Below are 22,254 nucleotides of genomic sequence, written 5' to 3' on the forward strand. Positions count from 1 at the left end.
ATGGAGAAACTGAGGTCCGGGGAAGAGAAGATCCTTGTTCAGGTCTCACAGCTGGACAGCTGCAGACTCTGTGCTTCCCACTGTCACGGACCTATCTGTCCCTACAGGGAGCGGTGACTGTCCGCCTTGTCCTCGGAGTTCAGGGCTCCTTTCCATCTTCGTTCCGGTAACATGTGGTGTAATGACCAGGATGGTGCCGGCAGACCGGGACAGGAAGAAGCCGTCTGGGTTGGTGGCGGAGGATGCCGTCAGCTTATGTGCCTTTGGTCCAGGTGACCACACGTCTTTACGTTCAGTTTCCCCATCTGCGTCACGGGGTTGGCGAGAGCCCCTGTGAAGAGGGGGATGGAGACTTGTGTGCACAGGGCTCGGCTCAGCGTTTTGTTGTGTGCGCCCTCGGAGATGCCGGCCCCTCTTACGGGTCACTCCTCAGCGGGCATGTAGTGAGCACCTGTCGTGTGCCAGGCGCTGTGCCGGGGGTGGGGGGCGAGGCAGTGAACGAAGGAGACGGCTTAGAGTGGCGACTAGTATGCAGGAAGGAAGCTTGGAGAGGAGGCAGAGCCTGGCCCGGGGAAGCAGTTAGGGAACCTCTCCTGGCAGGCTCCGTCCAACCAGTGTCCACAGGAAGAGCGGAGGGCTCTTTGGGGGCATCTGGTGGCGAAGGAGCCCGAGAGGAGGCATTAGTCAGCAGGGCCTGGGAGCGGGAGCGGGGAGGGGGGTGGGAGCCAGCGGACAACGGCAGGGAAGTGATGGGGCACTGGTGTTGGGCCTTGTGGGCTGCAGACAGGACACTCGTTTGTGTCCCAAGTTTGCTGGAAGACACAGGTGGGTTTTAAGAATGTGTGCAGCATGATCCGACTTGTTTGAAAAGCTGTCCCCGGATGCCAGGTCGAGAACACATGGGGCATGAGGACTGGGGGAGCATGGCTGTCCCAGGGGCTCAGCCTAAGGAGGTTGGGACCAAGCAGGGGACGAAGGCAGGACTTGCTGACAGATCGACTGTAGGAGGTGGGAAAGACGTGACCTGGGCGAGGGCGGTAAGGCCGTCCTGTCTTGTGTGACACCGTGGACCAGTCTGTCTGGACTGTTCCTCGTCCCGTCATCTGGGAGGGGCTCTGGGAAGAGGGTTGTGGAGGACACACACCCGTTCTCCTACTTGAAGAAGGAGCCTGCCAGGAGGATGGTTCTGGAATGCTAGGAGCGTGGTGGAGCCCTGCCTGGCCTTCTTCCTGCCTATTTACCAACATCCTGCCTCTGGCTTCAGTTGGGCCTCTTGGGTGGTGACACACGCAGAAGTAGGAATCCATATGTGGCTGACCTGCGGCACCTGCACTGTCTTCTGTCCCCATCGCACCTCATTTTATAGATGAGGACATTGGTCCCAAGACGTGCATGACCTTGCCACCGGGGTCACGCAGCTGACGTGGGGCAGGCTGTCTGCTGCAGGGTAGAGCAGTGAGGATGCTGAGGGGACCCGCCAGGAGGGGCAGAGTCGACAGCTTGGGTTCCCAAACGCCAGTGTCTTTTCTGTCACCTATGAAAATGCTGCTTGGCCGCCCGGTTGCTTTGGCACTCTTGGTACAACAGCAAAGGTAAAAATTAATATTTGCCTGTTACAAAAGTTATAAAAAAAATTACAGAAGACTGAAATTCAAGGCATGTTGGAGACCATGAAACAGGAAGTTTTTCCATTTGCATTCCATAACACGACTTCCATCGGGCCCAGGTGTCACCTTCAAGTTTGTTGTCCCCACACAGGCAGGAAATGGGCACAAGCGTTTAAAAATATTTGGAGGACATAGTCTGTTCTGTCCATCACACTTTGCTTTCAGCACTGTGGCCTGGATTCCCTCCTGGCCAGGTTCCAAGATTGATTGGGCCAATTCCATGCGAGCGGACATCTCGGTGGTTAACGGATTTCACTCTGGAAAGCACTGCCGCAGGGAGAGGCCATCCTTGCAGAATCACTCAGGAGAAGGAAAACGGGGTGACGTGGAGGAGGGGTGTCAGTAGGGGACAGTCAAGCCTCTCAAAAGAGTTGACATCTGAGTTGAATCCTGACTGACCAGAGGAAGCCAGGATTGTGAAGAGGCTCCGAGGAGATGTTCATTCCAGGCAGAGGGTCAGCACATGCAAAGGCCCTGCAGCAGAAATAGATTTGACCTGTTTGCTGTACCTTGACCAGCTGTGTGGCTCAGGGAGTGAGTGAGGTGGGGGTGAGGGCAGGGAGGTGACAGGGCGATTGCTCAGGGCCTTGGAGGCCACCGGGAGGACTTTGGAGCAGAGGAGGGTCACGGTCTGATTCATATTGTGTCCAGTTTTTCCTCGATTGTGTAGGGCAGATGGTCTCTTTTTGGGCACCATGGTAAGAACTTTGCATATCCTTCCAACTGCCTACCGTCTGAGGCAGATGACATTGTCCCCACTTAACAAATAACAGATAAGGAAACTGAGGCACAGAAAGGTGACCAGACCTATGCAGATTGTCTAGAAAATAAATGGAAGTGCCTGGACTCGCGCTGGGGTCTACAAGACCCAAGAGCCACGGCTGCTAGTCTCCATGGGCCACTTCTGCTTTTGTTCCTGGCCTGGCCTCCAGATGAGACCATGGAGCCGGTGACACTGTGGCTGAGTGCCAGGGGTGGGGCTGGGCTCTGGAACCTGCAGGATTCCTGAGCAGGGAGGAGCCTGCTGGGAATTGTGAAGAGGTGGCACCCCGGAGTGGGACCGTGAAAGCCAACAAGACGCTGGCCCGCCTGCCTCCACCTGAGCCCCAGTCTCCTCGTTGGGTCCTTCATCCCACAAACTGGTCACTTGCCTCGTGCCTGGCTCTGTATTGAGAGCTGAGAGATCGGAGAACGTGCCAGGCAGAGGACCCGGCTCCTATGGGGCTGCCATTTTAATGGATAGGTGGGAGGAAAGGGACCACAGCCATATGAACAGACCAGTAAATTGGAAGATGCCGGTTCTGAATAGAATTGAGAATCGAGCAGGATGGGCACCTGCTTTATGTTCGGAGGGTGCTGGGATGAAGATAGAGAAGAGATAGTTTGGCCAGGAGTTGCTAGTTGGCCCTGTGGATGTTGCAGGGAGAGAGTTCTAGGCTGCGGGAGCAGTCAGTGCAAAGGCCCCGAGGCAGCCATACCTGTTTGGGGGCAACACGGCAGAGAATAGCATAGCAGGAGCTGAGTGAGTGAGAGGGAGAACAGGAGGAGGGGAGGTGACTGGGCAGGCTGTGCGGGGCCTTGTGGGCCTTCGAGGACTTGGGGTTTTTACCCTGAGGGAGGTGGGGGTCTTGGGAGGCCTCTGAACAGAGGGAGGCAGCCACTGCATCCATACACACCATGTGGCCACTTCGGGGGCGAGGGTGGGTAGCCTAAGAGGCAGCAATGGTACTGGTCCAGGCAAGCACGAGTGGCCGGTGTGATGGCCGTGGATGTGCAGGGAAGTGGGCCAGTTTGTGCCCAGCTGGAGGTGGACCCAGCAGGGCTTGCTGCTGGGAGGAGTGGGCAGTGAGGGGTGGGAGGAGCCCTGGGTCTGCGGTCTGAGTCAGCCTGCCTGCCTCTTGGGGTGACTACAAGGACACAGTGACACCTGCCCGGGGCCACTGAGTGTGGGCTGGGCTCTGGGTCACCAGTGCTTACTGTTGGATGGCATCCAGATGGGTGGTAATGAGGCAGGGACTGGGTGGGGACCGGTGGGGCGTATAGACTGGATAGTGTGGCTCCAGAGGCCCAGCGATGAACTCTACTTCTTTTCTAGCAAAACCACAGAGGAAGCCCTGGGGGTTTGGGGGTGATTGGGGGGGGGGGAGGGAGCAGCGGTGGTTCTGCATCACTGACATCTTTCCTATGTTCCCATCCCAGCTCTGCTCCTTCCTTGCTGAGTTGCCTGGGCAAGTCCTGAAACTCTGAGCCTTAGTCTGCCTATCTGGGAAATGGGAGTGTTGGCCCTGGTTGCATTCTTTTGGTCTTGCTAGAGGGTTTGCTGAGATGTTGCCAAAGATGGGGTTAGAGCTGGGCTAGGGGGGCAGCCACTGCTTCCTATATGGGCTCTTATCAGAGCCTGAGAGAGTGGGCTGGGTACAAACAGGTCCCTGGAGTGTGGGCCTCCTGCTGAGAGCTTTTTCCATGGCTGGAGTTGTGCTGAGGTCTCCTAGCCACACTGAGGCTTTGAGTGACCCCCATGAGTATATGGTGATGAGGAAGGGATCCCAGCCAAGGGTGCTTACTGGGCCTCCTGTCACCATGCTGTTCAGGTGAGGGGTGACCTGGCCCTTAACAGCTCTGACTCATCCTCTGCCAGCTTATCTGTTTGTTTTCCCTCCCCTGGGAAGGCCTCCACCTGCCCACCTACCAGCCTGGGTTTTAAGCCTCTATTGTTCCCTCAGCCAGGCATCCCCACCCATGTATGGGGCTGGAAGTCAAAGGGCTCCTGGGGGGACCTTGGTCTCTGTTCAAACAACAGTAAATAAACAGCTGGGACTTCTGATCTGCCCCTGGTGCCACCACCTGCTGTGCCTTTCCCTCCCTACCCCCTACCACTCTCTTCTCAGGAGCCCTCATTACCTTCCAGGGAGAGGTGGCGCATTTTAGAGCTTGGAAACTGAGGCTCGGAGAGGGTGAAGTGATGTGTGTGGGTCAGGAGGCCAGCGGGGCCTTCCCTGAAGGATGAGTGGCATCCTCTCATCCCACTGATGGCCGTGCCAGTGCCCAGAGAAGGTGGAGACCTGCCTAGGACCACACAGCTCATGGGGGCAGGGCTGGGCTTTGAACCCAGGCTCTCTGGTTCCAGCGTCCATATTCCTCTTGGCCATTCAACAAACTATTTAATGAGCACCTGCTGTATGCCAGGCACTGTTCTAGGTGCTGGAGACCTAGCAGTGACCAGGCCAGGGGAAGCCATGTGTTGTCACAGGGCTAGACTTCCATTGAAAGCCGTGTTGTGGGAGTGGGAAAGGGCATGCGTTTGGGAGGGAGGGGTGCAGTCCACTGCATCTGCCCACGGGTGGGTGCGCAGTGCCTGTGGGGAGGAGGTTCCTGGCAGAGGGAACAGTCCCTGCAAAGACTAGAAGCCAGAAGTGAAGAGATCCCCGAGCAGGAGGAAGCAGGGGTGGGGCTGGTAGGATGGGCAGGTAGAGGACCCCGTCAACTGCGGGATGTGATTTATGTAGGACGGAGGCTTGGAGGCCTGGTCTTTGTTTTAGAAAGAGACCATAGGGGCGCCTGGGTGGCTTAGTCGGTTAAGCCTCCGACTTCAGCTCAGGTCGGAGTGTTAAACGCGGTGAGTTAGAGCCCTGTGTTGGAACCCAGCTTGGAGCCTGGAACCTGCTTCCGATTCTGTGTCTCCCTCTCTCTCTCTGCCCCTCCCCTGCTCATTCTCTCTCTCAAAAATAAATAAACATTAAAAAGAGAGAGAGAGAACCATAGGTGGGGTACCTGTGTAGCTCAGTCAGTTAAGAGTCCAACCCTGAATTTTGGCTCAGGTCATGATCTCACAGATGTGAGACTGAGCCCCATGTTGGGCTCCACATTGGGAGTGGAGCCTGCTTGGGATTCTCTCTCTCCCCGTGCCCCTTCCCTGCTCATGCTCTCTTTCTCTCTCTCTCTCTCTCAAAAAAACAAAAAGGACCATAGGTAACCTGGGAGGAGGATCCTGGGGGCCAGGCCTAGGCCCATAGATAGAGGCCGGGTGCAGCAGTGAACCCCTACTGCGTGCCAAGGAACAGAGTAGACCCGGGCTCCTGTCCCGGGGGGCTACATGGCAGAGGGGGGCAGGTAAGCAGATAAGTGACTTGAAGTGTTAGTGACGAGGAAGAAAATGAGGGCAGGTGGGCGACGGGGTGGGGTTGGAGTTGTAAGTGGGGGGGGGGGGTGGCCAGTCTCCCTAGGGAGGTGTCATTTGGGCCAGAGCTGTGGGGAGTGTGAGTCATGGGGGCGCCTGTGTGGTACCCAGCTGACCTCCGAGGTGGGCGGTGTCACCCCGTCTTGCTGACTAGGAAACCCAGACCGGAGAGCCAGGGAAGCTGGCGGGAGGTCACAGCGTGCGCAGGGCAGCCTGGGCGTCCAGTCGGGGTGGGGGTGGGTTGAATCAGGGCGGAGGGAGCAGACGACTGAGGCTTGGACGTTGCCTCCGCACAAGCGGATGGTGTTCTGGGCAGAGTTACGAGGGGAGATGGTCTCCTTCCACCACCCAGGCCGGGAAGGCCCCCAGGGCGCTCCTGCTGCCTTGTGCCAGAACATCCTCTGGGCACAGCCGGACGGGCGGCCCTTCCTCCCCGAGCCTCTTGGGAATTTCCAGGGAGCTGCTTTTGGGGGGACTGTCCAGGCCGAGTCCGCACTCGGTGTTGCTGCCCTTTCCACTCAGCAGTTCGAGAGCTTCTGGACACGCGATTGGAGGAATCCCAGGGCGGCTCGCCAGCCTGGCGACTCCCAGCCTGGTGCGCAAGGCCCCGCGCGCCTGCTCGGCCCCGTCCTTCGGCCTTCTCCCCCTCGGGCTGAGCCTCCTTTGCCTGGGCTGCACCCTCCGGTCACCACCAAGCTCCAGCCCCGGCCAGCTGCCTTTCCTGCATGTGCCCGGAGCTCTTGGGTTCTCTTGGGCATCGTGCTGGTCCTCGTGTCGTTGCGAGGCGCTCACTGTCCGTTGTCTGTAGTGTTACCATTGTGTCCATGGTGCCTGGCCCCCCCAGACACACCCAGAACAGTTACAGGACAGCGTGGGCCGATACCTTGGCCCTGGCGGGGGTGATGCCAGCGGCTTTTGAGTCAGAGGTGTGGGCCCAGAGGCCAGGTGACCTCAGACACCGTGAACTTCAGTCCATGTTCCCACCACTCCCCGATGCCTAGTGACCTTGTTTTCTTATGTAAATTCACGCACTCAGGAAATCACCAGACAGATCAAGATAGAGTCCATCCCAGAAAGTTCCCCGGTGCCCCTTCCAGTCAGTTCTCCAAAGGGAACCAAGTGCTCTGATTTCTATCGCCAGAGACGAGTTTTGCCTGTTCAGGTTCACCCTCTGACTCAGCAGGAGAAACGAGGGCGTATGTCTACCAGAGGCATGTGTGCAAATGTTCCTAGCAGCTATATTTGGTTTTTTATTTTTAATTTTTTTTTAATGTTTATTTTTGACAGAGAGACCGAGCATGAGTGGGGGAGGGGCGGAGAGAGAGGGAGACCCAGAATCCAGTGCAGGCGCCAGGCTCTGAGCTGTCAGCACAGAGCCCGACGCGGGGCTCGAACTCACGGACCGTGAGATCATGACCCGGGCTGAAGTCGGATGCTCAACCGACTGAGCCACCCAGGCGCCCCAGCAGCTATATGTGTAACGACCCGGAACTGGAAAGACCCCAAGTGGCCCATCCATGCCACAGGGCACGGGTCAGCAGTGGAAAGGAGCCTCCTGCAGTCACACACAGCAGCTTGGAGGAACCACATAGACAGGCATGGGGAATTCATTCCCACGCTTCTGTATCGTTTGGTCCCCGACCTGTTCCTGTTGTGGAGGAGGTGGAGAGGTGGAGTGGAAGATTCTGGTGTGGGACGTGCACACCGTCACCGCTGCTGTCCGTGATTCTTTTGGAGGGCCGGTGCCCAGGTTTCCAAGATGCCACATCTCTGATGTGCAAGGGACCTCCTGTCCCTGCCTCTCAGGTCTTTGCCTCTGAGCCGGGTGGCTCTGGGGCCAAGGCCAAGTGTGGTGTTTGAGAGGTTAACAGCCACCAGCAGGCCCACCCTGTCCCTGGCATCTGCCGTGAAGTGGCTCTGCTCTCCTGGAGACATTGGGACGGATGTCCCCTCTGGTGAGGGCCGAGGTGAAGAACTGACTGACTTTGGGGCCTGGTGACCTGCTTGGGGCCTCCTCGCCATTTCCCCGCTCTGCCCTATCTGCACCCCTACATGTAGCTCACCTCCTGTTTCCCCTTCTCTGCCCAGACCAGCTGCCAAGCCCTCTTACCTCCGTAGCGTGTCTTCTTTGTCCCCAGCACCTCCATCGTAACACCTGAGGTGTAGAGGGTGACTTTGCCACCAGGGGCCACGGGCTTCGTCCTCCTGGGGCTCACCGGCATCCTTGGGATGTTCTTCTGTCTCTTGGGCCCCCCCACCCTCCATGGTTGGACTGTCCTCTCCTGAACTGCTGTCAGCTCTGTCCAGTGTCGGTCCACTGCTCTCTGTTCCTGCCGCTCTGGGTCTAGCCTCTGTCATCACATACGTGGACCAGTGCAGTCCCCTCGTGCCTTTCCTGCCTCTGGACTCCCACCCTTGCCTCTGCGGCCGCCAGAGGGTTTATTTATTTTGAGAGAGAGACAGCGTGAGTGGGGGAGGGCAGGGGGGCCGGCAGAGGATCTGAAGCAGGCTCTGTGCTGATAACAGAGAGCCTGATGCGGGGCTCGAATCCATGAGCTATGAGATCATGACCTGAGCCGAAGTCAAATGCTCAGTCAACTGAGCCATCCAGGCTCCCCTGTCCTTCAGAGGGTTCTTTTAAAGCCACACACCTTTAAAAGCACACAGAGTTATAATCTGGCTGTCCCCCTAACCCCCATCGGGCTGCTTTGCTCTAAGAATGATGACCGGACTCCGGCACCCCTGTCACCCCACCCCTCTCTGCGCCTGTCTGCTTGAGCGCCCCACTCTGCTGCTCGGACTGTGCCCCTGTGGGGTCTTTAGAGCCCTGAGGCTCAGAGAGGGCCCCTCGTCTTAAAGGCCGGGCTGCAGGAACCCGTGAGCGCGAGCCGGTGGGCCAACCTTACGTGGTCACTGCCACCTCCTTGCGCCCAGCCAGCGGAGGTGAAGTGTGGTGGGGCTGCCCACAGGCTGTCATGTGTGGCGCATGCCCAGGTATGCCTCCTTTCCTCCAGCACCCACTGGGTTATTAACACGTTCCCAGGGATTCTGCCGGCCAGCCTGAGCTGAGAACCAGTGACCTCCTCTGGGGCCTTCCAGGCTCCCAACAGGGGTTCCCGACGCTAGGAGGTGCCCTCCTGAGGCACTGTGGCTGTCACAGTACTGGGGAGCGGGTTGGTGCCGGTGGCCCTGGGTTGAGAACCCCAGGATGCTGTTGTCTTGCTGTATTTGGGACACGCCTGCCCAGTACCACTAGTCCTGTGTCCCGCACAGATTGCAAATAATCTAAACATTGGTGTGCAAGCCTGGTTTGAAACTTTCTGAACCTGGAACTTTTCTCCATTTTACATGAGACACCAAAGAATCCTTTGCACGGCTTTAATCTCCGAAAATCCCTCTTCTACTTCCACGCTCACTGGGCCCTGGCTCCTCGGCTTTCCTTTCTTAATGGTCCAGAGTGCCTTCTGGTCGTCCTGCTTTGCATGAATCCACGTGTCGTGGTGTAAGTCCAGCTGGTGCCTGAGTATTTCCTTGGTGAAATACACAGGGTATGTTTCTTTATTTAACAGCTTTATTGAGGGATTGTTTGTATACTAGGAAAATTTACCCATTTCAAATGCAGTGGTTTTTAGTGCACTTACAGTAAATATTAGCATCACCACAGTCAGGTTTTAGGACATTTCCAGAAAGCTCCCTCCTCATGTCCCATCCCTTGGGCAGCCATTGATCCTGCCTGCATCGATTTGTCTTTTTGGGACATGAAACATGTATTTTGTCATCAACTACTTTACTTTTATTTAGTCTTCGTACCATACATAAGGCATTAAATTAATTTAAAACATGTATGTAGGAAATGAACCCATTTCTTTGGGGTGCAGGAGATATTGTTCAAATATCTGTCAGCGAAAGGGCTCTGGGGGCATCCTGGGGCTGGAGCACGGCCAGCCAGAGGGAAACGGTTCCATTCACCACTAACCTTCATTCCCGTCCCTCTTCTGCCCCCTTGGCCTCAGGACCCTCCAAGATCTGGCTGGGATCTTGGTATCTTTGCTGTGTCTGGCTGGGACTGGTATCTTTGCTGAGGTTGCCCCAGTCGCAAGGCGGGATTGCTTCACACGTGTGGTCACACTTCCTGCCCCGCGAGCCAGCCGCTGAGTAATTTCTGTCCTTTTCCCCTCCCACAGGGACTTCCTTCCCCGAGGTTCAGGAATCGTCACCCGGCGGCCTCTCATTCTGCAGCTCATCTTCTCAAAAACAGGTACAGTGAGTGGGGCAGTTCGCTGCTGCAGCAGATAATGAGTGTGGGCGCAGTGCCCGGCAGGAGTGCCGGGGCCAGTGGCGGTGTCCGGGGTCTTGGGTCATCATTTGGGCTTGAACTCACGTTCTCCATCTGTGTAGGGAAGTTGAAGCGCAGTTCAGTGAACACCCACCCCTCGTGTCCTCAGTTGTGACCAGGCTGCCAGGTGCCGTGTCTGCTTGCTGTGTTGTGGATAACACATTTTTTGCTGAACGAACGCTTTCAAAATCAGTAGCATGTGACACATCAAGCCGGAGTGCTTCGGTGCGCCTCCCCCCTTGCCGTGAGGACACCTTCCTACAGTCACGGAACCACACCCAAGAAAAGTAATCATTCCTGCACGTTATCTGATGCCCAGTCCATAATCAGGTTGCCACTTGTCCCCCAGATACCCTCCCTGGCTAGTTTTGCAGTGCTCTGATCTGCCCCCTGCTGCACTGCGTTGTCCCGTCTCCTCTTTTCATTAGGGCAGCATGGCCACTTGAGTCACGCTGTTGGCTTTTGGAGAGGCCCACCCATTGAATGTAGAATGGCCCACGTGAAGATTCCTTTCTGGCTTCCCCTGGGTGGCCTCCGTTTATTTCTGTTCTTTCCACACAAGCCTGGCATGACGTGGGCGTGTCTCCCACAATAAAACCCAGTCAGGCCTCCTTAGAAAGCATCGTGGGTCAGAAGCTGGAAGGGGACAGAGGAGCTTTCGGGGGCATGGCCTCACCTCTCTCCAGAGCCCCAAGCGGCCTCCATGCTGCTCCCCCACTGACGTATCCCCCCTGGGGTATCACCGTTGGTCAGTTCAGGATTCATTGGGCGCCAGTCTCACCGCACGGCCGGTTAAACACACCCATACTAGGAAGGCAGCTGACACACCCCCATTTTACAACTGGAGGAAACTGGAGCTTAGCGGCGTCATTCGTCTTGACTCTCTGCTGTGCTCCAGTCACGCCCTCTCGCTTTCATCTTCTGACTCCGCCCAGCCCAGCGAGGGGGCGTGGCTCCAATGAGAGGCGATAGCGGATTGGTCCACACCTCCTCTTTGTGAGCTCTGCCATGTCATAGGCCACAGGCAAGCCAATGGGCTGCTTTCTGTGGATTCAGAGGTCAGATCAGCTGGGCCCAGACTGGCAGCAGCAGAACCCCAGTTTTCAGATGGCAGTGGGTCAGAGTCGTGTAAGGCTTGGCCTGGTGGGTTTTTGCTTCTCATTCAGCAGGTTTCAGCAGTTTGGTGGTGGTGGGGGGGGGGGTGAGAATATGCATTTTAATGAGTTCCCAGCTGATGGCTGATGCTTCTGGCCGATGGCCACTCGGGGAAAACCTCTGCCCTGCTGGGTAGGCCCTGGGAGCTAAGACTGCCGGGGTTCAGATCGTGACTCTGCAGCTTACTGGCTGTATGGCCCCTGGGGAGGGACTCCTGCTCATGATGTGTTTCCTTTCTGGACAGTGAAGATAATAATAGCAGCGACTTTGTCGGTTGCCACGAAGACCGCGCGTTATTCAATATGTCCAACCCTCGGAACAGTGCCTGGCACTCAAGTCCTCCCCGTGTGGTGCTGACTCAGTGGCTGCGGTTTTGTGCTTTCTACTGGTCTGTTTGGGACAGCTTGCTGCTGGCTTTCTGCACTGGAAGGTGGCAGGAGGCCCCCCCCCCCCATCACCTCCTCGGTGGCTGTCACCCAGCTGTGGTCCACTGAGCACTTAATGCATGCCACAGGCTGGTCCACGCCCAGGGCACAGCAGTGACTGGACCAAAGCTGCTGCCACCACCAGTCACCTGCCCCCTTGACACTCCCATTAGTGCCGGGGGACAGAAGTGGGAGACTTGGGGTGAGACCAGCAGGGAGACAGGCAGTCCTGGTCCCCACCGGGTGGGAGTGTGTGTGTAGAGAGGGGTGGGTGACTAACTTCATCCGGAGGGTGGGACATCCCGGGGCATCTCCGAAGAAGTGATGTTGGAGCCGAGGCTGATGGGAACTCTCCTTCCCAGCAGAAAGTGGTAGATGTGAAGAGCAGTGAAGGCAGAAACTCTGAGGGTACACATCAGCCTAGTGCCTGACCTGGACTGATGCTGGCGTCTCTGTTCCCATCACCCCCACTTTACAGAGGATGGAACTGAGGCTTCCAGAGATGAGGCCACTTGCCTGAGAGCACTCAGGAGGGTCACCGTGAGAGCCCAGCCTGAAACATACATGGTGGAGTGCACCCTAAGGCCGAGGTGTCACTTGATCAGATCCCGTGGCTGCTGGTGAAAAAGAGACCATGGGAACCAGCCCAGGGTAGGGGACCCAGAGGAGATGGAAGTGGTGCCTGGGGACATGTAGGGACAGGGTGGCAGCTATGGAGGTAGGGTCATGGTTGGATCCTGTTGGGCTGGTGGTGGAGGTCGGGAGAGAGGCCCAGGTGTCCCATATGGAGCTGTGTCTCAGCTCACATACTCCTCTTTCCCCACCTGACTGTGGCGTCTCCAGTCTCTCTCTCTCTCTTTCATTAATTTTTATTTTTGAGAGAGAGCTCATGAGCAGGGGTGGGGCAGAGAGAAGAGGGGACAGAGGATCTGAAGCAGGCTCCGCACTGTCAGCACAGATCCCGATGCGGGGCTCGAACCCACGAACTGTGAGATCATGACCTGAACTGTAATTGGACGCTTAACCAACTGAGCCACAGAGGCACCCCTCCAGTCTTTTGCTGCTGCCAGTAGATGTGTGCCCACTCTGTGCTCAACCTCAGTTGGATTCCAGGGAGGCAGCATGGAGTGGCAGACAGGGGATGATGTGGTCAGGCTGAGAGGGGAAAGGGCAGGGGGTGTGGGAGAGTATATTGCACATTGGATCTACTTTGGGAGAACATTCTAGGCCGGGGCAACAGCATGTGCAAAGTTATGAGGTGGGGCTGGGGGGAGAGGCAGGAGGCAGGTGATGTGGCCTGGCAGTCTGGTGATGGATTCAGGCAGTGAGAGCCCAGGGAGCACTTGGGTGGGGAAAAACTGGCTCGGCCCCTGGCTGCCTTGTGGAGGAAGGATGGGCAGAGATAGGAGTGCAGGCAGGGAGGCCAGGGAGAGGTTAGTCTAGAGCCAGGCAAGAGGTCCTGAGGCCTGGCCCAGGGCAGTGCTGTGGGTGAGGGTGAAGGGCAGTCTAGAGTGACCCTGAGGTGGGGGTCCAGGGCGATGAACAGCAGACGTGCCTGGGCTGGGTGGGAGGCGGGACACCCCACTAGCAGGAGGGAGGAAGCTGAGTGTAGTGTGGGACGTGCTGATTGGTAGAGGGCCCTCTAGGGGCTACGTGGGGCTGCACGGCTTCTAGAGAATAGACTTCTGTCCCGCTGACTCCCGAGAACCGGACTCCGGAGCCAGGCAGCTACCCCTTATTTCTGGGGCCTGGGGCAGGTGGCCTCTCTCTGTGTGTCTCAGCTTCCTCCTCTGTAAAATGGGGGTGATAGTGGTACCCCCTTTGTGGCCCTGGCACCCCATGTGGCTTTGGTGTGCCTGCCGCCTCCTGTAGGGTCTGGGGTCCCACGATGTGACTCGGAGGCTGGGCCTCAGCCCTCCTTTCTGATGCCTGTGACACCCAGTGATGCTGGCTTCGGGTCCAGACTGCTCTTGGTGAGCCATTACTTTTAACTTTTTTTTTTTTTTTAAAGGAAGCTCCGTGCCCATTTTGGAGCCTAAACACCAGGGCTTGAATTCACAACCCTGAGGTCACGACCTGAGCTGAAATCAAGAGTCAGATGCTTAACCAACTGAGCCATGCAGGTGCCCCAGACTTTTAATCTGCTTAGTTTAAAAATTACCTAAGACTGAATGGGGCACCTGGCTAGTACAGACAGTAGAGCATGTGATTCTTGATCTCAGGGTTGGACATTTGAGTCCCATGTTGGGCATAGAGATTACTTAAAAATAAAATCTTAAAAAAAAAAAAATTACCCTAAGACTGCAGCCACTAGGAAGTTTGATGGCTCACGGGTGATCCCTGCTTCTCCTTGGAACAACCCCTGGCCTTGTAAACCCTGGGTGCTAGGGACTGTTCTGGTGTGGAATGTGGCCTCCTGAGCCTCCCTTCCCTTGACCTTGACTGTTGCTGTCAGGGACCAGAGAGGGGGTGGCTCCCAGCTTCCTTTTTAAAGCTTTGTGACCCCGACAGGGCCTTGCTGAACTCTGGGACCTCACCTCACCTCCTCCTGCTCCCTAGCTGGAGCCACAATCCCCCTGCTCAATCACCCTCAAGATTGGCTCGTCCATTCACACTTCCATGCCTTTGTCCCCACAGTGCTCCCTCCCTGGAACATCGTGCCTCACCTTCCTTCTCCCCTTCCTCCTCCCCTGGGTGAGCCCCAGCCCCCCACCCCATCATTGCTCCCTCGGTTCATCCTCAGGTAGCCTCATGTCATTCCTATATTCTTAATGGTTTTTCTCCCCCCAAAAGTCAGTGGCAGAAAGCACGGATCTGCTTTGTTGTGGGATTGTCAACAACCCTTTCTCCAGCACCTGTCCTCTGGGCCTGGCCCTGGCAGGGCCTTTTCTATAAAACTGGTAGACTCTGCAACATTCGGGGCATGGCCTTGTGTCTTGATGAGGAAACAGGGCCAGGAGCCAGTGAGAGTCAGGCTGGGGGCCGGCCAGGATGCCAACTGGGGCTGTCACTTTCTCCAGTACGTGGTGTGGGGTTTGCCACGTGTTCAGTGGACATTCACCGCGTGGCTCACGATCAGCTCCGTTCTGACACTGTCTGCCTGGGGAGAGTGTCACATCCCACAGGATGGGGGCTCAGTCCCACCAGACCGTCGTCCTCCACCCCCACTGCCAGTCACAAGTCCGGGTTGTCACCTGTGCGTCTCGCCCTCTGGCTGTAGATCTGAGTGAGGTTCCCACGACCCCCTCTTCAGGTTCGATTAATTTGCCAGAGCGGCTCACAGAGCTCAGGGGAAAACAGATCACTCACTGGACCGGTGGCCGGTGTGAAGGATACAACCCAGGAAGAGCCCGACGGAAGGGATGCGCAGGGCCGTGTGGGGAAGGGCCGGGGCTTCCATGCCGTCTCCAGGCGCCCCTCTCCCGGCTCCTGCATGTGTTTACCAGCCGGGAAGCTCTCCGAAGCTCGTCCTTCGGGTTTTATTTTTATGGAGACTTCATTACGCAGGCACGATTGATTGAATCATTGGCCTTTGGTGATTGATTCATCCTGGAGCCCCTCCCCCCTCCCTTCTCCCCCCTCTTCCCTCTCCGGAGTGGGGGGTGGGTAGGGCGGGACTAAAGGCTCCAGCCTTCAGATCACATAAATTGGTCGCCCTGGCACAGCCCCCTTCCTTAAGTGCTTTCCAAAAGTCACCTCATTCAACTAATGTGTCGTTGAGAGGGGCTGGCTATGAATGTTTAGACACATTTATGGCTCTTAATCACTTAGGACATTCCGAGGATTTTAGGAGCCCGGTGTCAAAAATGGAGGGTGGAAATCCAAATGTGTATTTCTTACTGTAGATCACAGTAGCACGCCTTCCCAGCGGCCGTGCGTCCTAGACTGGGAGGTCTTCACGACTTGTCTCAAATCCGAGGGAGCTTGAGGACCCAACAGCCTCGGGAGGTGCCACGCGCTTTGCCTCTTCTTGGTTGGCTGAAGCCTCTGCACCGTCCGCCTCGGTTGGCTCCATCTGATCGCGTGGTACTCAGGCTCGCCCGAGTGCGTTCGAGTCCCCGAGTCGGTCCTCCTTACCCCGGGCCAGCATGCCTGTCAACGCCAGCTTTGGGGAAGGCAGACTCCATCTCCCACCATCAGGAGTCAGCCTGGCAGTTCCGCTCCTCCCTGGGTTGAGAATGGGGAAGGGACGGGCCAAGTCCCATGAAGACCTGGGCAGGGCTCCTCCTTGCACCACCCTGAGACCCCGAGGCAGCCTCCCCTGACTGGCAGCTCAGCTAGTCCCCGTGGGCCTGGCGGTGTGGGATTTGATGTCGTAGCAGCCCCACACCTGGGTTCTGTGTTGTCTCATTTCCTTTGGGGAAACTGAGGCACTGAGAGGAGGGCGAGGCTGGGAGGGGCTAGGCACGCCCATCTCTCTCTCCTGTCACCTTCCCACACGTTGTCATGGTGCCTGATTCAGCCTTTCCAGGCTGGAGGTGCTGGGCTGAAGGCCGGGTTGCTCCGGCAGAACTTGGGCATTTCACAGTCTGCCCGCGGGGTGGGGAGGGTGCCTTCTTCGGTCCTGTGGACCTCCTCCAGCTCCTTTAAAACAGGAGGGCCCTGGGGCGCCTGGGTGGGTCAGTCGGTTAAGAGTCCGACTTAAGCTCGGGTCATGATCTCACAGTTCGTGGGTTTGAGCCCCGCATCGGGCTCTGTGCTGACAGCTCAGAGCCTGGAGCCTGTTTCAGATTCTGTGTCTCCGTCTTTCTCTCTCCTCCACTGCTCATGCTCTGTCTCTCTCTTCTCAAAAAAAAAAAAATAAATAAACGTTAAAAAATTAAAAAAAATAAATAAATAAAAATAAAACAGGAGGGCCCTAAGACCCCTCAGGAAGCCAGGCCTGAGGGAACCGGGCCACTGTCATGGGGCTGCTTCCTTGGGCCCTGGGTGGCCTGATACCCAGAGGGTGGCCGCATGTACTCGTCATCTGCCTTCTAAGGGCTCTTCTTCTTTTTTTTTTTTTTTTTTGATAAATGTTTTTAATTAAAAAAAATTTTTAAGTTTATTTTGAAATGAGCCAGTGGGGAAAGGGGCAGAGAGAGAGAGAGAGAGAGAGAGAGAGAGAGAGAGAGAATTCCAAGCGGGCTCTGCACTAGTGTCCAACACGGGGCTTGAACGCATGAACCATGAGATCATGACCTGAGCTGAAGTTGGATGCTTAACCGACTGAGCCACCCAGGCGCCTCTTGAGGACACTTTCTGGAAGGGCCTGGGAGATGCCCAATGTGGGGATTGGCTGTTTAGCACAATGGGGACATACTTGGGACTCGAGAGAGTGATGTCCTCCTAGGCTGTGGCACCTAATGATTTTTAATAGGTCCCTCAATAAGTTTCATTAAACAACCACTAGGCACCAGGCACCGGGGAGAGTGGTGACGGAAGCTAAGTGCTCACTCGCAGCTCCAGGCTTAGAAGGGGACACTTGAGCATGTGGTGTGTCAGTGCGAGGAGCGCCGTGGAAGAGAGGGCAAAGTGCCAGGGCATCTCCTGGGTCCCAGGTGGTCAGGGTGGGCCTCCCGGCGGAGGTATTTAGAGCTGAGACCTGAAGGAGATGAGGGAACAAGTCCTGGAGGGAGGGCAGGGCCTCTTTCTAGAAAAAAGCCAGAAGTGCATTCACTGTCCCCACAGTTACCATGCTGGCGGTAAGCCCTGCGGTGGGAGAGGGTGGCTGGCGCCTCTGGGTCAGCAGCACGAGTGCTGGACAAGGGCCCAGGTTATTGCTTCACTCCTGGAGTGTTCCAGGCCCTAGGCCGGGTCCCTGGAACCCCCGGGGCTGCCCGTCCTCCCAAGGAAGGGCGTGGCTCTGCAGGGTGGCAGTGGCGGGTGTGTGGCTGTCAGTGCTGCATCAGGGGACAGGGACCGGCGGGACCGGACTGGACTGGCCAGGTCATCTGTGCATGAGCAAGCGAGGGCTAGCAAGCATGGCAGCCGGGATGGGGACAGAGGTGCATGGCTTCTGGGGACGAGTTGAGAGGGAGTCTCCAGTCATTCCAGACTCTGAGCTCAGCCTTAAGGCCTCTGACTTATTCTCTGAGACGGGATCATTAAAAAAATCATTAGCATTCTGGCAAGTACAGGGCAGTGGCGCCCCGGGCAAAGCCCTGCCCACCTGTTTCTCAGGGAGGCTGCCCCCCTCCCCTTCCCTCCTTCCCCAGATGCCCTGGGCCCAGAGCATCCTCAGGGATGCTCTCTGCCCACCGCTGCCCTTGCCTGCCTCCATCATGGTGGGGCAGGGCAGGGCGGGGGGCTGGAGTCGTGTTAGCTCCTCCAGGAGGTCCCCACCCTCCAGATTCTGGTGTGTTGGGTCTCTTTTGAGTGTCTGTGGCACCTGCCGTGACACGCTTGTGCAGCATCCATCATCCCACCAGACCAAGAGCCCAGCTCAGGACTGGGCCGCTATGGTCAAGAAGAGCTTGGGAAGGAAGGAGGGAGGAAGAGAGAGAGAGAGAGAGAGAGAGAGAGAGAGAGAGAGAAGGGAAGGAGGGAGGAGAAAACAGCAGGTGGCCTTGCCAGCGCCCCCGTCCCTGCCCAATCTCCCATATATACAGCTTGATGGCCTTGGAGTTGGGCCCCCTTATAGAAGCTGAAGCAGGGACCATATTTTATTTATTTATTTATTTTTATTTTTTAATGTTTTATTTATTTTTGAGAGAGACACAGAGCATGAGCGGGGGAGGGGCAGAGAGAGGGAGACACACAGAATCCGAAGCAGGCTCCAGGCTCTGAACCCCCAGCACAGAGCCCGATGTGGGGCTCGAACTCAGGAACAACGAGATCGTGACCTAGGCCTAAGTGGGACGCCCAATCAACTGAGCCACCCAGGCACCCCAGGGACCATATTATCTTTCTGGTAGTCATTCACTCACGCATACAATTATTGAGCACTTCAGTAGGTGAAGGGAGCACTTCTCAGAGGGAAGCCCAGGGACACGGAGTGAATAGGGCAGATTCAGATCCCTGCCCTGGAGGGTGGCCCTTCTAATAGGGAGCCAGGAAAGACACAGGATGAGAAGGTCAGCGTTGTTAGAAGGCAACCATGTTTGGAAGGTCATAAGGCAGAGAAGGAGGAAAGAGATTGGAGAGGTTTGTCATCTTGGGTGGGGGCCAGAGCAGACCTCCTGGAGAAGGTGACACTTGAACAGACCTGAAGGAGGCGAGGGAGGGAGCCTGCAGGAAGAGAGAAGAGCCAGTGCAAAGACCCTGAGGCAGAAGCCCAGAGTGGCTGGAGGAGAGTGAGTTGAAGTCAGAGCTGGGGATGTGGTTAGCTGGGAGCCATAGATGGTTCTGAGGAAATGAGGGCTGAGGTCCGGCTTTACGAGGGTCAGTGTTGTGTGGGAAATCAGGCTTGGAGGAAGCTTTTATTTTTTCTTTTTTTGGTGGAAGCTTTTTAATGTTAATATCAACCCTGGAATCCAGCACATGGTTCCAAAGTGACAAGGAGCCCAGTAAAGCGGGCTGTGAGGGGGATGAGCCCAGCAGACTCCTGAAACTTCCTCTTGGTTTCTGCTGCCTGTTGGCTTCCTGGGGAAGAAGCTATGGTTTTCAGGGCGCCTGGGTGGCTCAGTCGGTTGTGTCTGACTTCAGCTCAGGTCATGATCTTGCCGTCCGTGAGTTCGGGCCCTGCGTCGGGCTCTGTGCTGACAGCTCGGAGCCTGGAGCCTGCTTCGGATTCTGTCTCCCTCTGTCTCTGCCCCTCCCCTGCTCATGCTCTGTCTGTCTCTGAAAAAATGAATAATAAACCTTAAAAAAAAAAAAAAAAAGAAGAAGAAGAAGCAGCTATGGTTTTCTGGCACCGTCTGCACATCCTGCCGGTGAAGGAGTTGGTAGAAGGGGAGGCTGCCCCTGGACTCTAGGGGCCATAGCCGGCAGGTCCTGGTCCCATAAACACAATCCCAGGGTGACCTGGCCCTGACTGGGGAGGAGGCCCAAGATGCAGGATGAAGTGTCAGGTGGCATGGAGTTTAGAAGGCTTCCCGGGAGAGGCAGCAGGCCCTGGAGGAGGTGGACCAGGGCCTAGAAGAGCAGGGTGCACAGGGGAGAGGGCCTGTGTCCCGGCCCCCAATCCCTTCCCCGTGGCTGTGCTCCTGGAAGGGGGGTCGTTTCCGGTGGGTGCCGAGCCCAGGGCCTTGAGCCGGATGAGAACTGAGGTATGCTGTGGGGGGTGGGGGGACTGTGCCATTTTTGGTGGCCGCTGCCGGAAGAGCAGTCAAGCGTTTCCTCTGGTCCCTGTGGAGGGCTAGAGCGTGACTGTCCTTGGGAACTGGGTCAGCTGATGGGGGCGGGGCAGGGGCTGTGATCCTAGATCCTCCAGCAAGTGTCCTCATGGCCCCTGTTCCCCAGGGCCAGTGCCCATGGTGGAGGTGGTGCTCGGTGATCCGAGCCCACAGAGTCCCCCTGCCCTGAAGCAGAGAGGTTAACAGCCTGCCGGTGGCCTCACAAAGGCCACGTGACTTGAGAGCCACCACCTGGAGACAGATTCTCTGAACTCCAAATCCCAGCTCCCCCACCGAGCTTGGGCCAAGTCACTTCACCTCTCTGGGCCTCCGTTTTCACATCTGTGGTACGGGCATCATGCAGATGCCTGCCTGAGGTATTCGCTCTCGAGGGGCACAGGGGACCACACACAGGGCTTGGCTAGAGCCAGCAGGGGCCGAATGTCGGCCACGGTTTATTAGGTCACGGAGGTGGGGTGGCGACCCCCTTTGTGCTCATTTCTTTCTGCCTTGTGTCTGGGGAGAGATTCTAGACCTGCCCGGTTTTCTCTCTCTCTCTCTCTCTCTCTCTCTCTCTCTCTCTCTCTCTCTCTCTCGTCGTGGGGCTCCGCCCCCATCCTTTGTACTGATCCTTCGCAGCGGACGGTATGTCTGTGCTGGGATGTGTGTAGCCACGTCTCCTGCTGACCGTGGAGGCGATCTCTAGTTCTCATCTTGGCCTGTCTGTCGCAGTCCAGTTCTTTGGGCCGTTTGCCAGCGTGATTTCCTTCCATCTCTTCAGCGTCACTGCAGAGCCACGGTCTCTGAGCCTGCAAGCCGCCCCCAGCCCAACATTTACTATGAAAATATGCACATCGGGAAAAGTTGAGGAATTGTACAGCGAACGCCTGTAGGCTCAGTACCTACATCTCAGGATGAACGCATTTTATTCTTGCCTTATCCCGTGTCTGATGGGACCACCGCTAATTGGTAGTCCCTTCCCTGTGGCCCCGCACCTCGGCATCAGTATGGCTTGTAGATACCCTGGGCTCAGAAGGCACGAAGAGGCCTCCTGTGTCCACATGAGACCCTGCCCAGAAAGCGGTTCTCCTGAGCGGTTCACGTCTAGGTGGGGGACCCTGTGAACAGCCAGATGAGGAGAGACCGTGAGACGGGCTTTGGTGAGGCCACAGTGGTGTCTCCCTCTCCATACTGTGCCACATGCCTTGGGGAGGAAGGACAGATGGGTCCCATGGATGTGCGTCTGGGCTCTTGGCAAGCTGGAGAGTGCTGGCAGCTCCGACCCCTCTAGGACAGTGGCTTCTCTTTGACCCACAGCAAGGGAGGTTCTAACATCATGACTCTGGACTCAGTCTCACGTCTAACAGCAGAGCGGAAGCTTCATCACATGGGCACCCCCCGCGGTCTGGTGACGCATGCCGGCATTTCCTCTTCTGTTCTGTACATCAAAAAATCACAGATGCTGGTTACACCCACCTGTTGGTTTTTTTGTTTTGTTTTTCTTGGAGTTTGTCACGACGCGTGGTTTCACAAAATACTTCACAGAGAGTTTCCATCCCCCAGGGACAGAATCTTCACTGGTTTTGTTCCTTGAGGAACTCAAGGTCTGGTGGGGACTCGGCCTGTAGAAGCGGGCCCCCCCCGCAATACTCACTGCGAGAACGACTCTGTTGTTCCCCAAATTCCTGGAGCACCTGTGACCAGTGCCACGCTTTCCCTGCTTGGTGAGGCACCTGTCCCAGAAGGCCATCTGCCCCCACAGCAAGACTGCTGCTTCCTCCCATTTCGAACTTCCTTCTTCCTTTTTCAGAATATGCCGAGTTTTTGCACTGTAAGTCCAAAAAGTTTACAGACTTTGATGAAGTCCGACAGGAGATCGAAGCGGAGACCGACAGGGTCACGGGGACCAACAAAGGCATCTCCCCAGTGCCCATCAACCTGCGGGTCTACTCGCCACACGGTAGGCAGCACAGGCACAGACGCTCTGGGGCAGAGGGAAGTCGGGTCCAAAGCACCCTGATGAAAAATATAACCCCTTCCATGTTTCTTCACGCGCACACAGCCCTCTTGATCTCTGTCTTCCCACTTTTTTGTTTATGTTTATTTTTGAGAGAGAGAGACAGAAAGAGCATGAGTGGAGGAGGGGCAGAGAGAGAGGGAGACACAATCCGAAGCAGGTTCCAGGCTCCAGGCTCTGAGCTAGCTGTCAGCACAGAGCCTGATGCGGGGCTCGAACTCA

General features: G+C 56.6%; 1 protein-coding gene across 9 annotated transcripts in view; it reads left to right on the forward strand.

Moving 5' to 3' along the window:
• The window catches only part of DNM2 (dynamin 2), a 90,654-nt gene that overhangs the window by 23,445 nt on the left and 44,955 nt on the right, over nucleotides 1-22,254 (forward strand). For 8 of the 9 annotated variants that reach the window (XM_030300550.1, XM_030300543.1, XM_030300498.1 and 5 more), the window contains exons 2-3: nucleotides 10,029-10,102; nucleotides 21,826-21,975. In XM_030300550.1, coding sequence (XP_030156410.1) covers nucleotides 10,029-10,102; nucleotides 21,826-21,975 — 224 coding nt within the window. Of the gene's footprint in view, nucleotides 1-156; nucleotides 273-10,028; nucleotides 10,103-21,825; nucleotides 21,976-22,254 lie in introns of those variants that run through there. The other variant, XM_030300557.1, reaches the window with a different exon arrangement.

The sequence above is a fragment of the Lynx canadensis genome, chromosome A2 (assembly GCF_007474595.2).
Source record: "Lynx canadensis isolate LIC74 chromosome A2, mLynCan4.pri.v2, whole genome shotgun sequence".
In the NCBI taxonomy this organism is placed as follows: Eukaryota; Metazoa; Chordata; class Mammalia; order Carnivora; family Felidae; genus Lynx; species Lynx canadensis.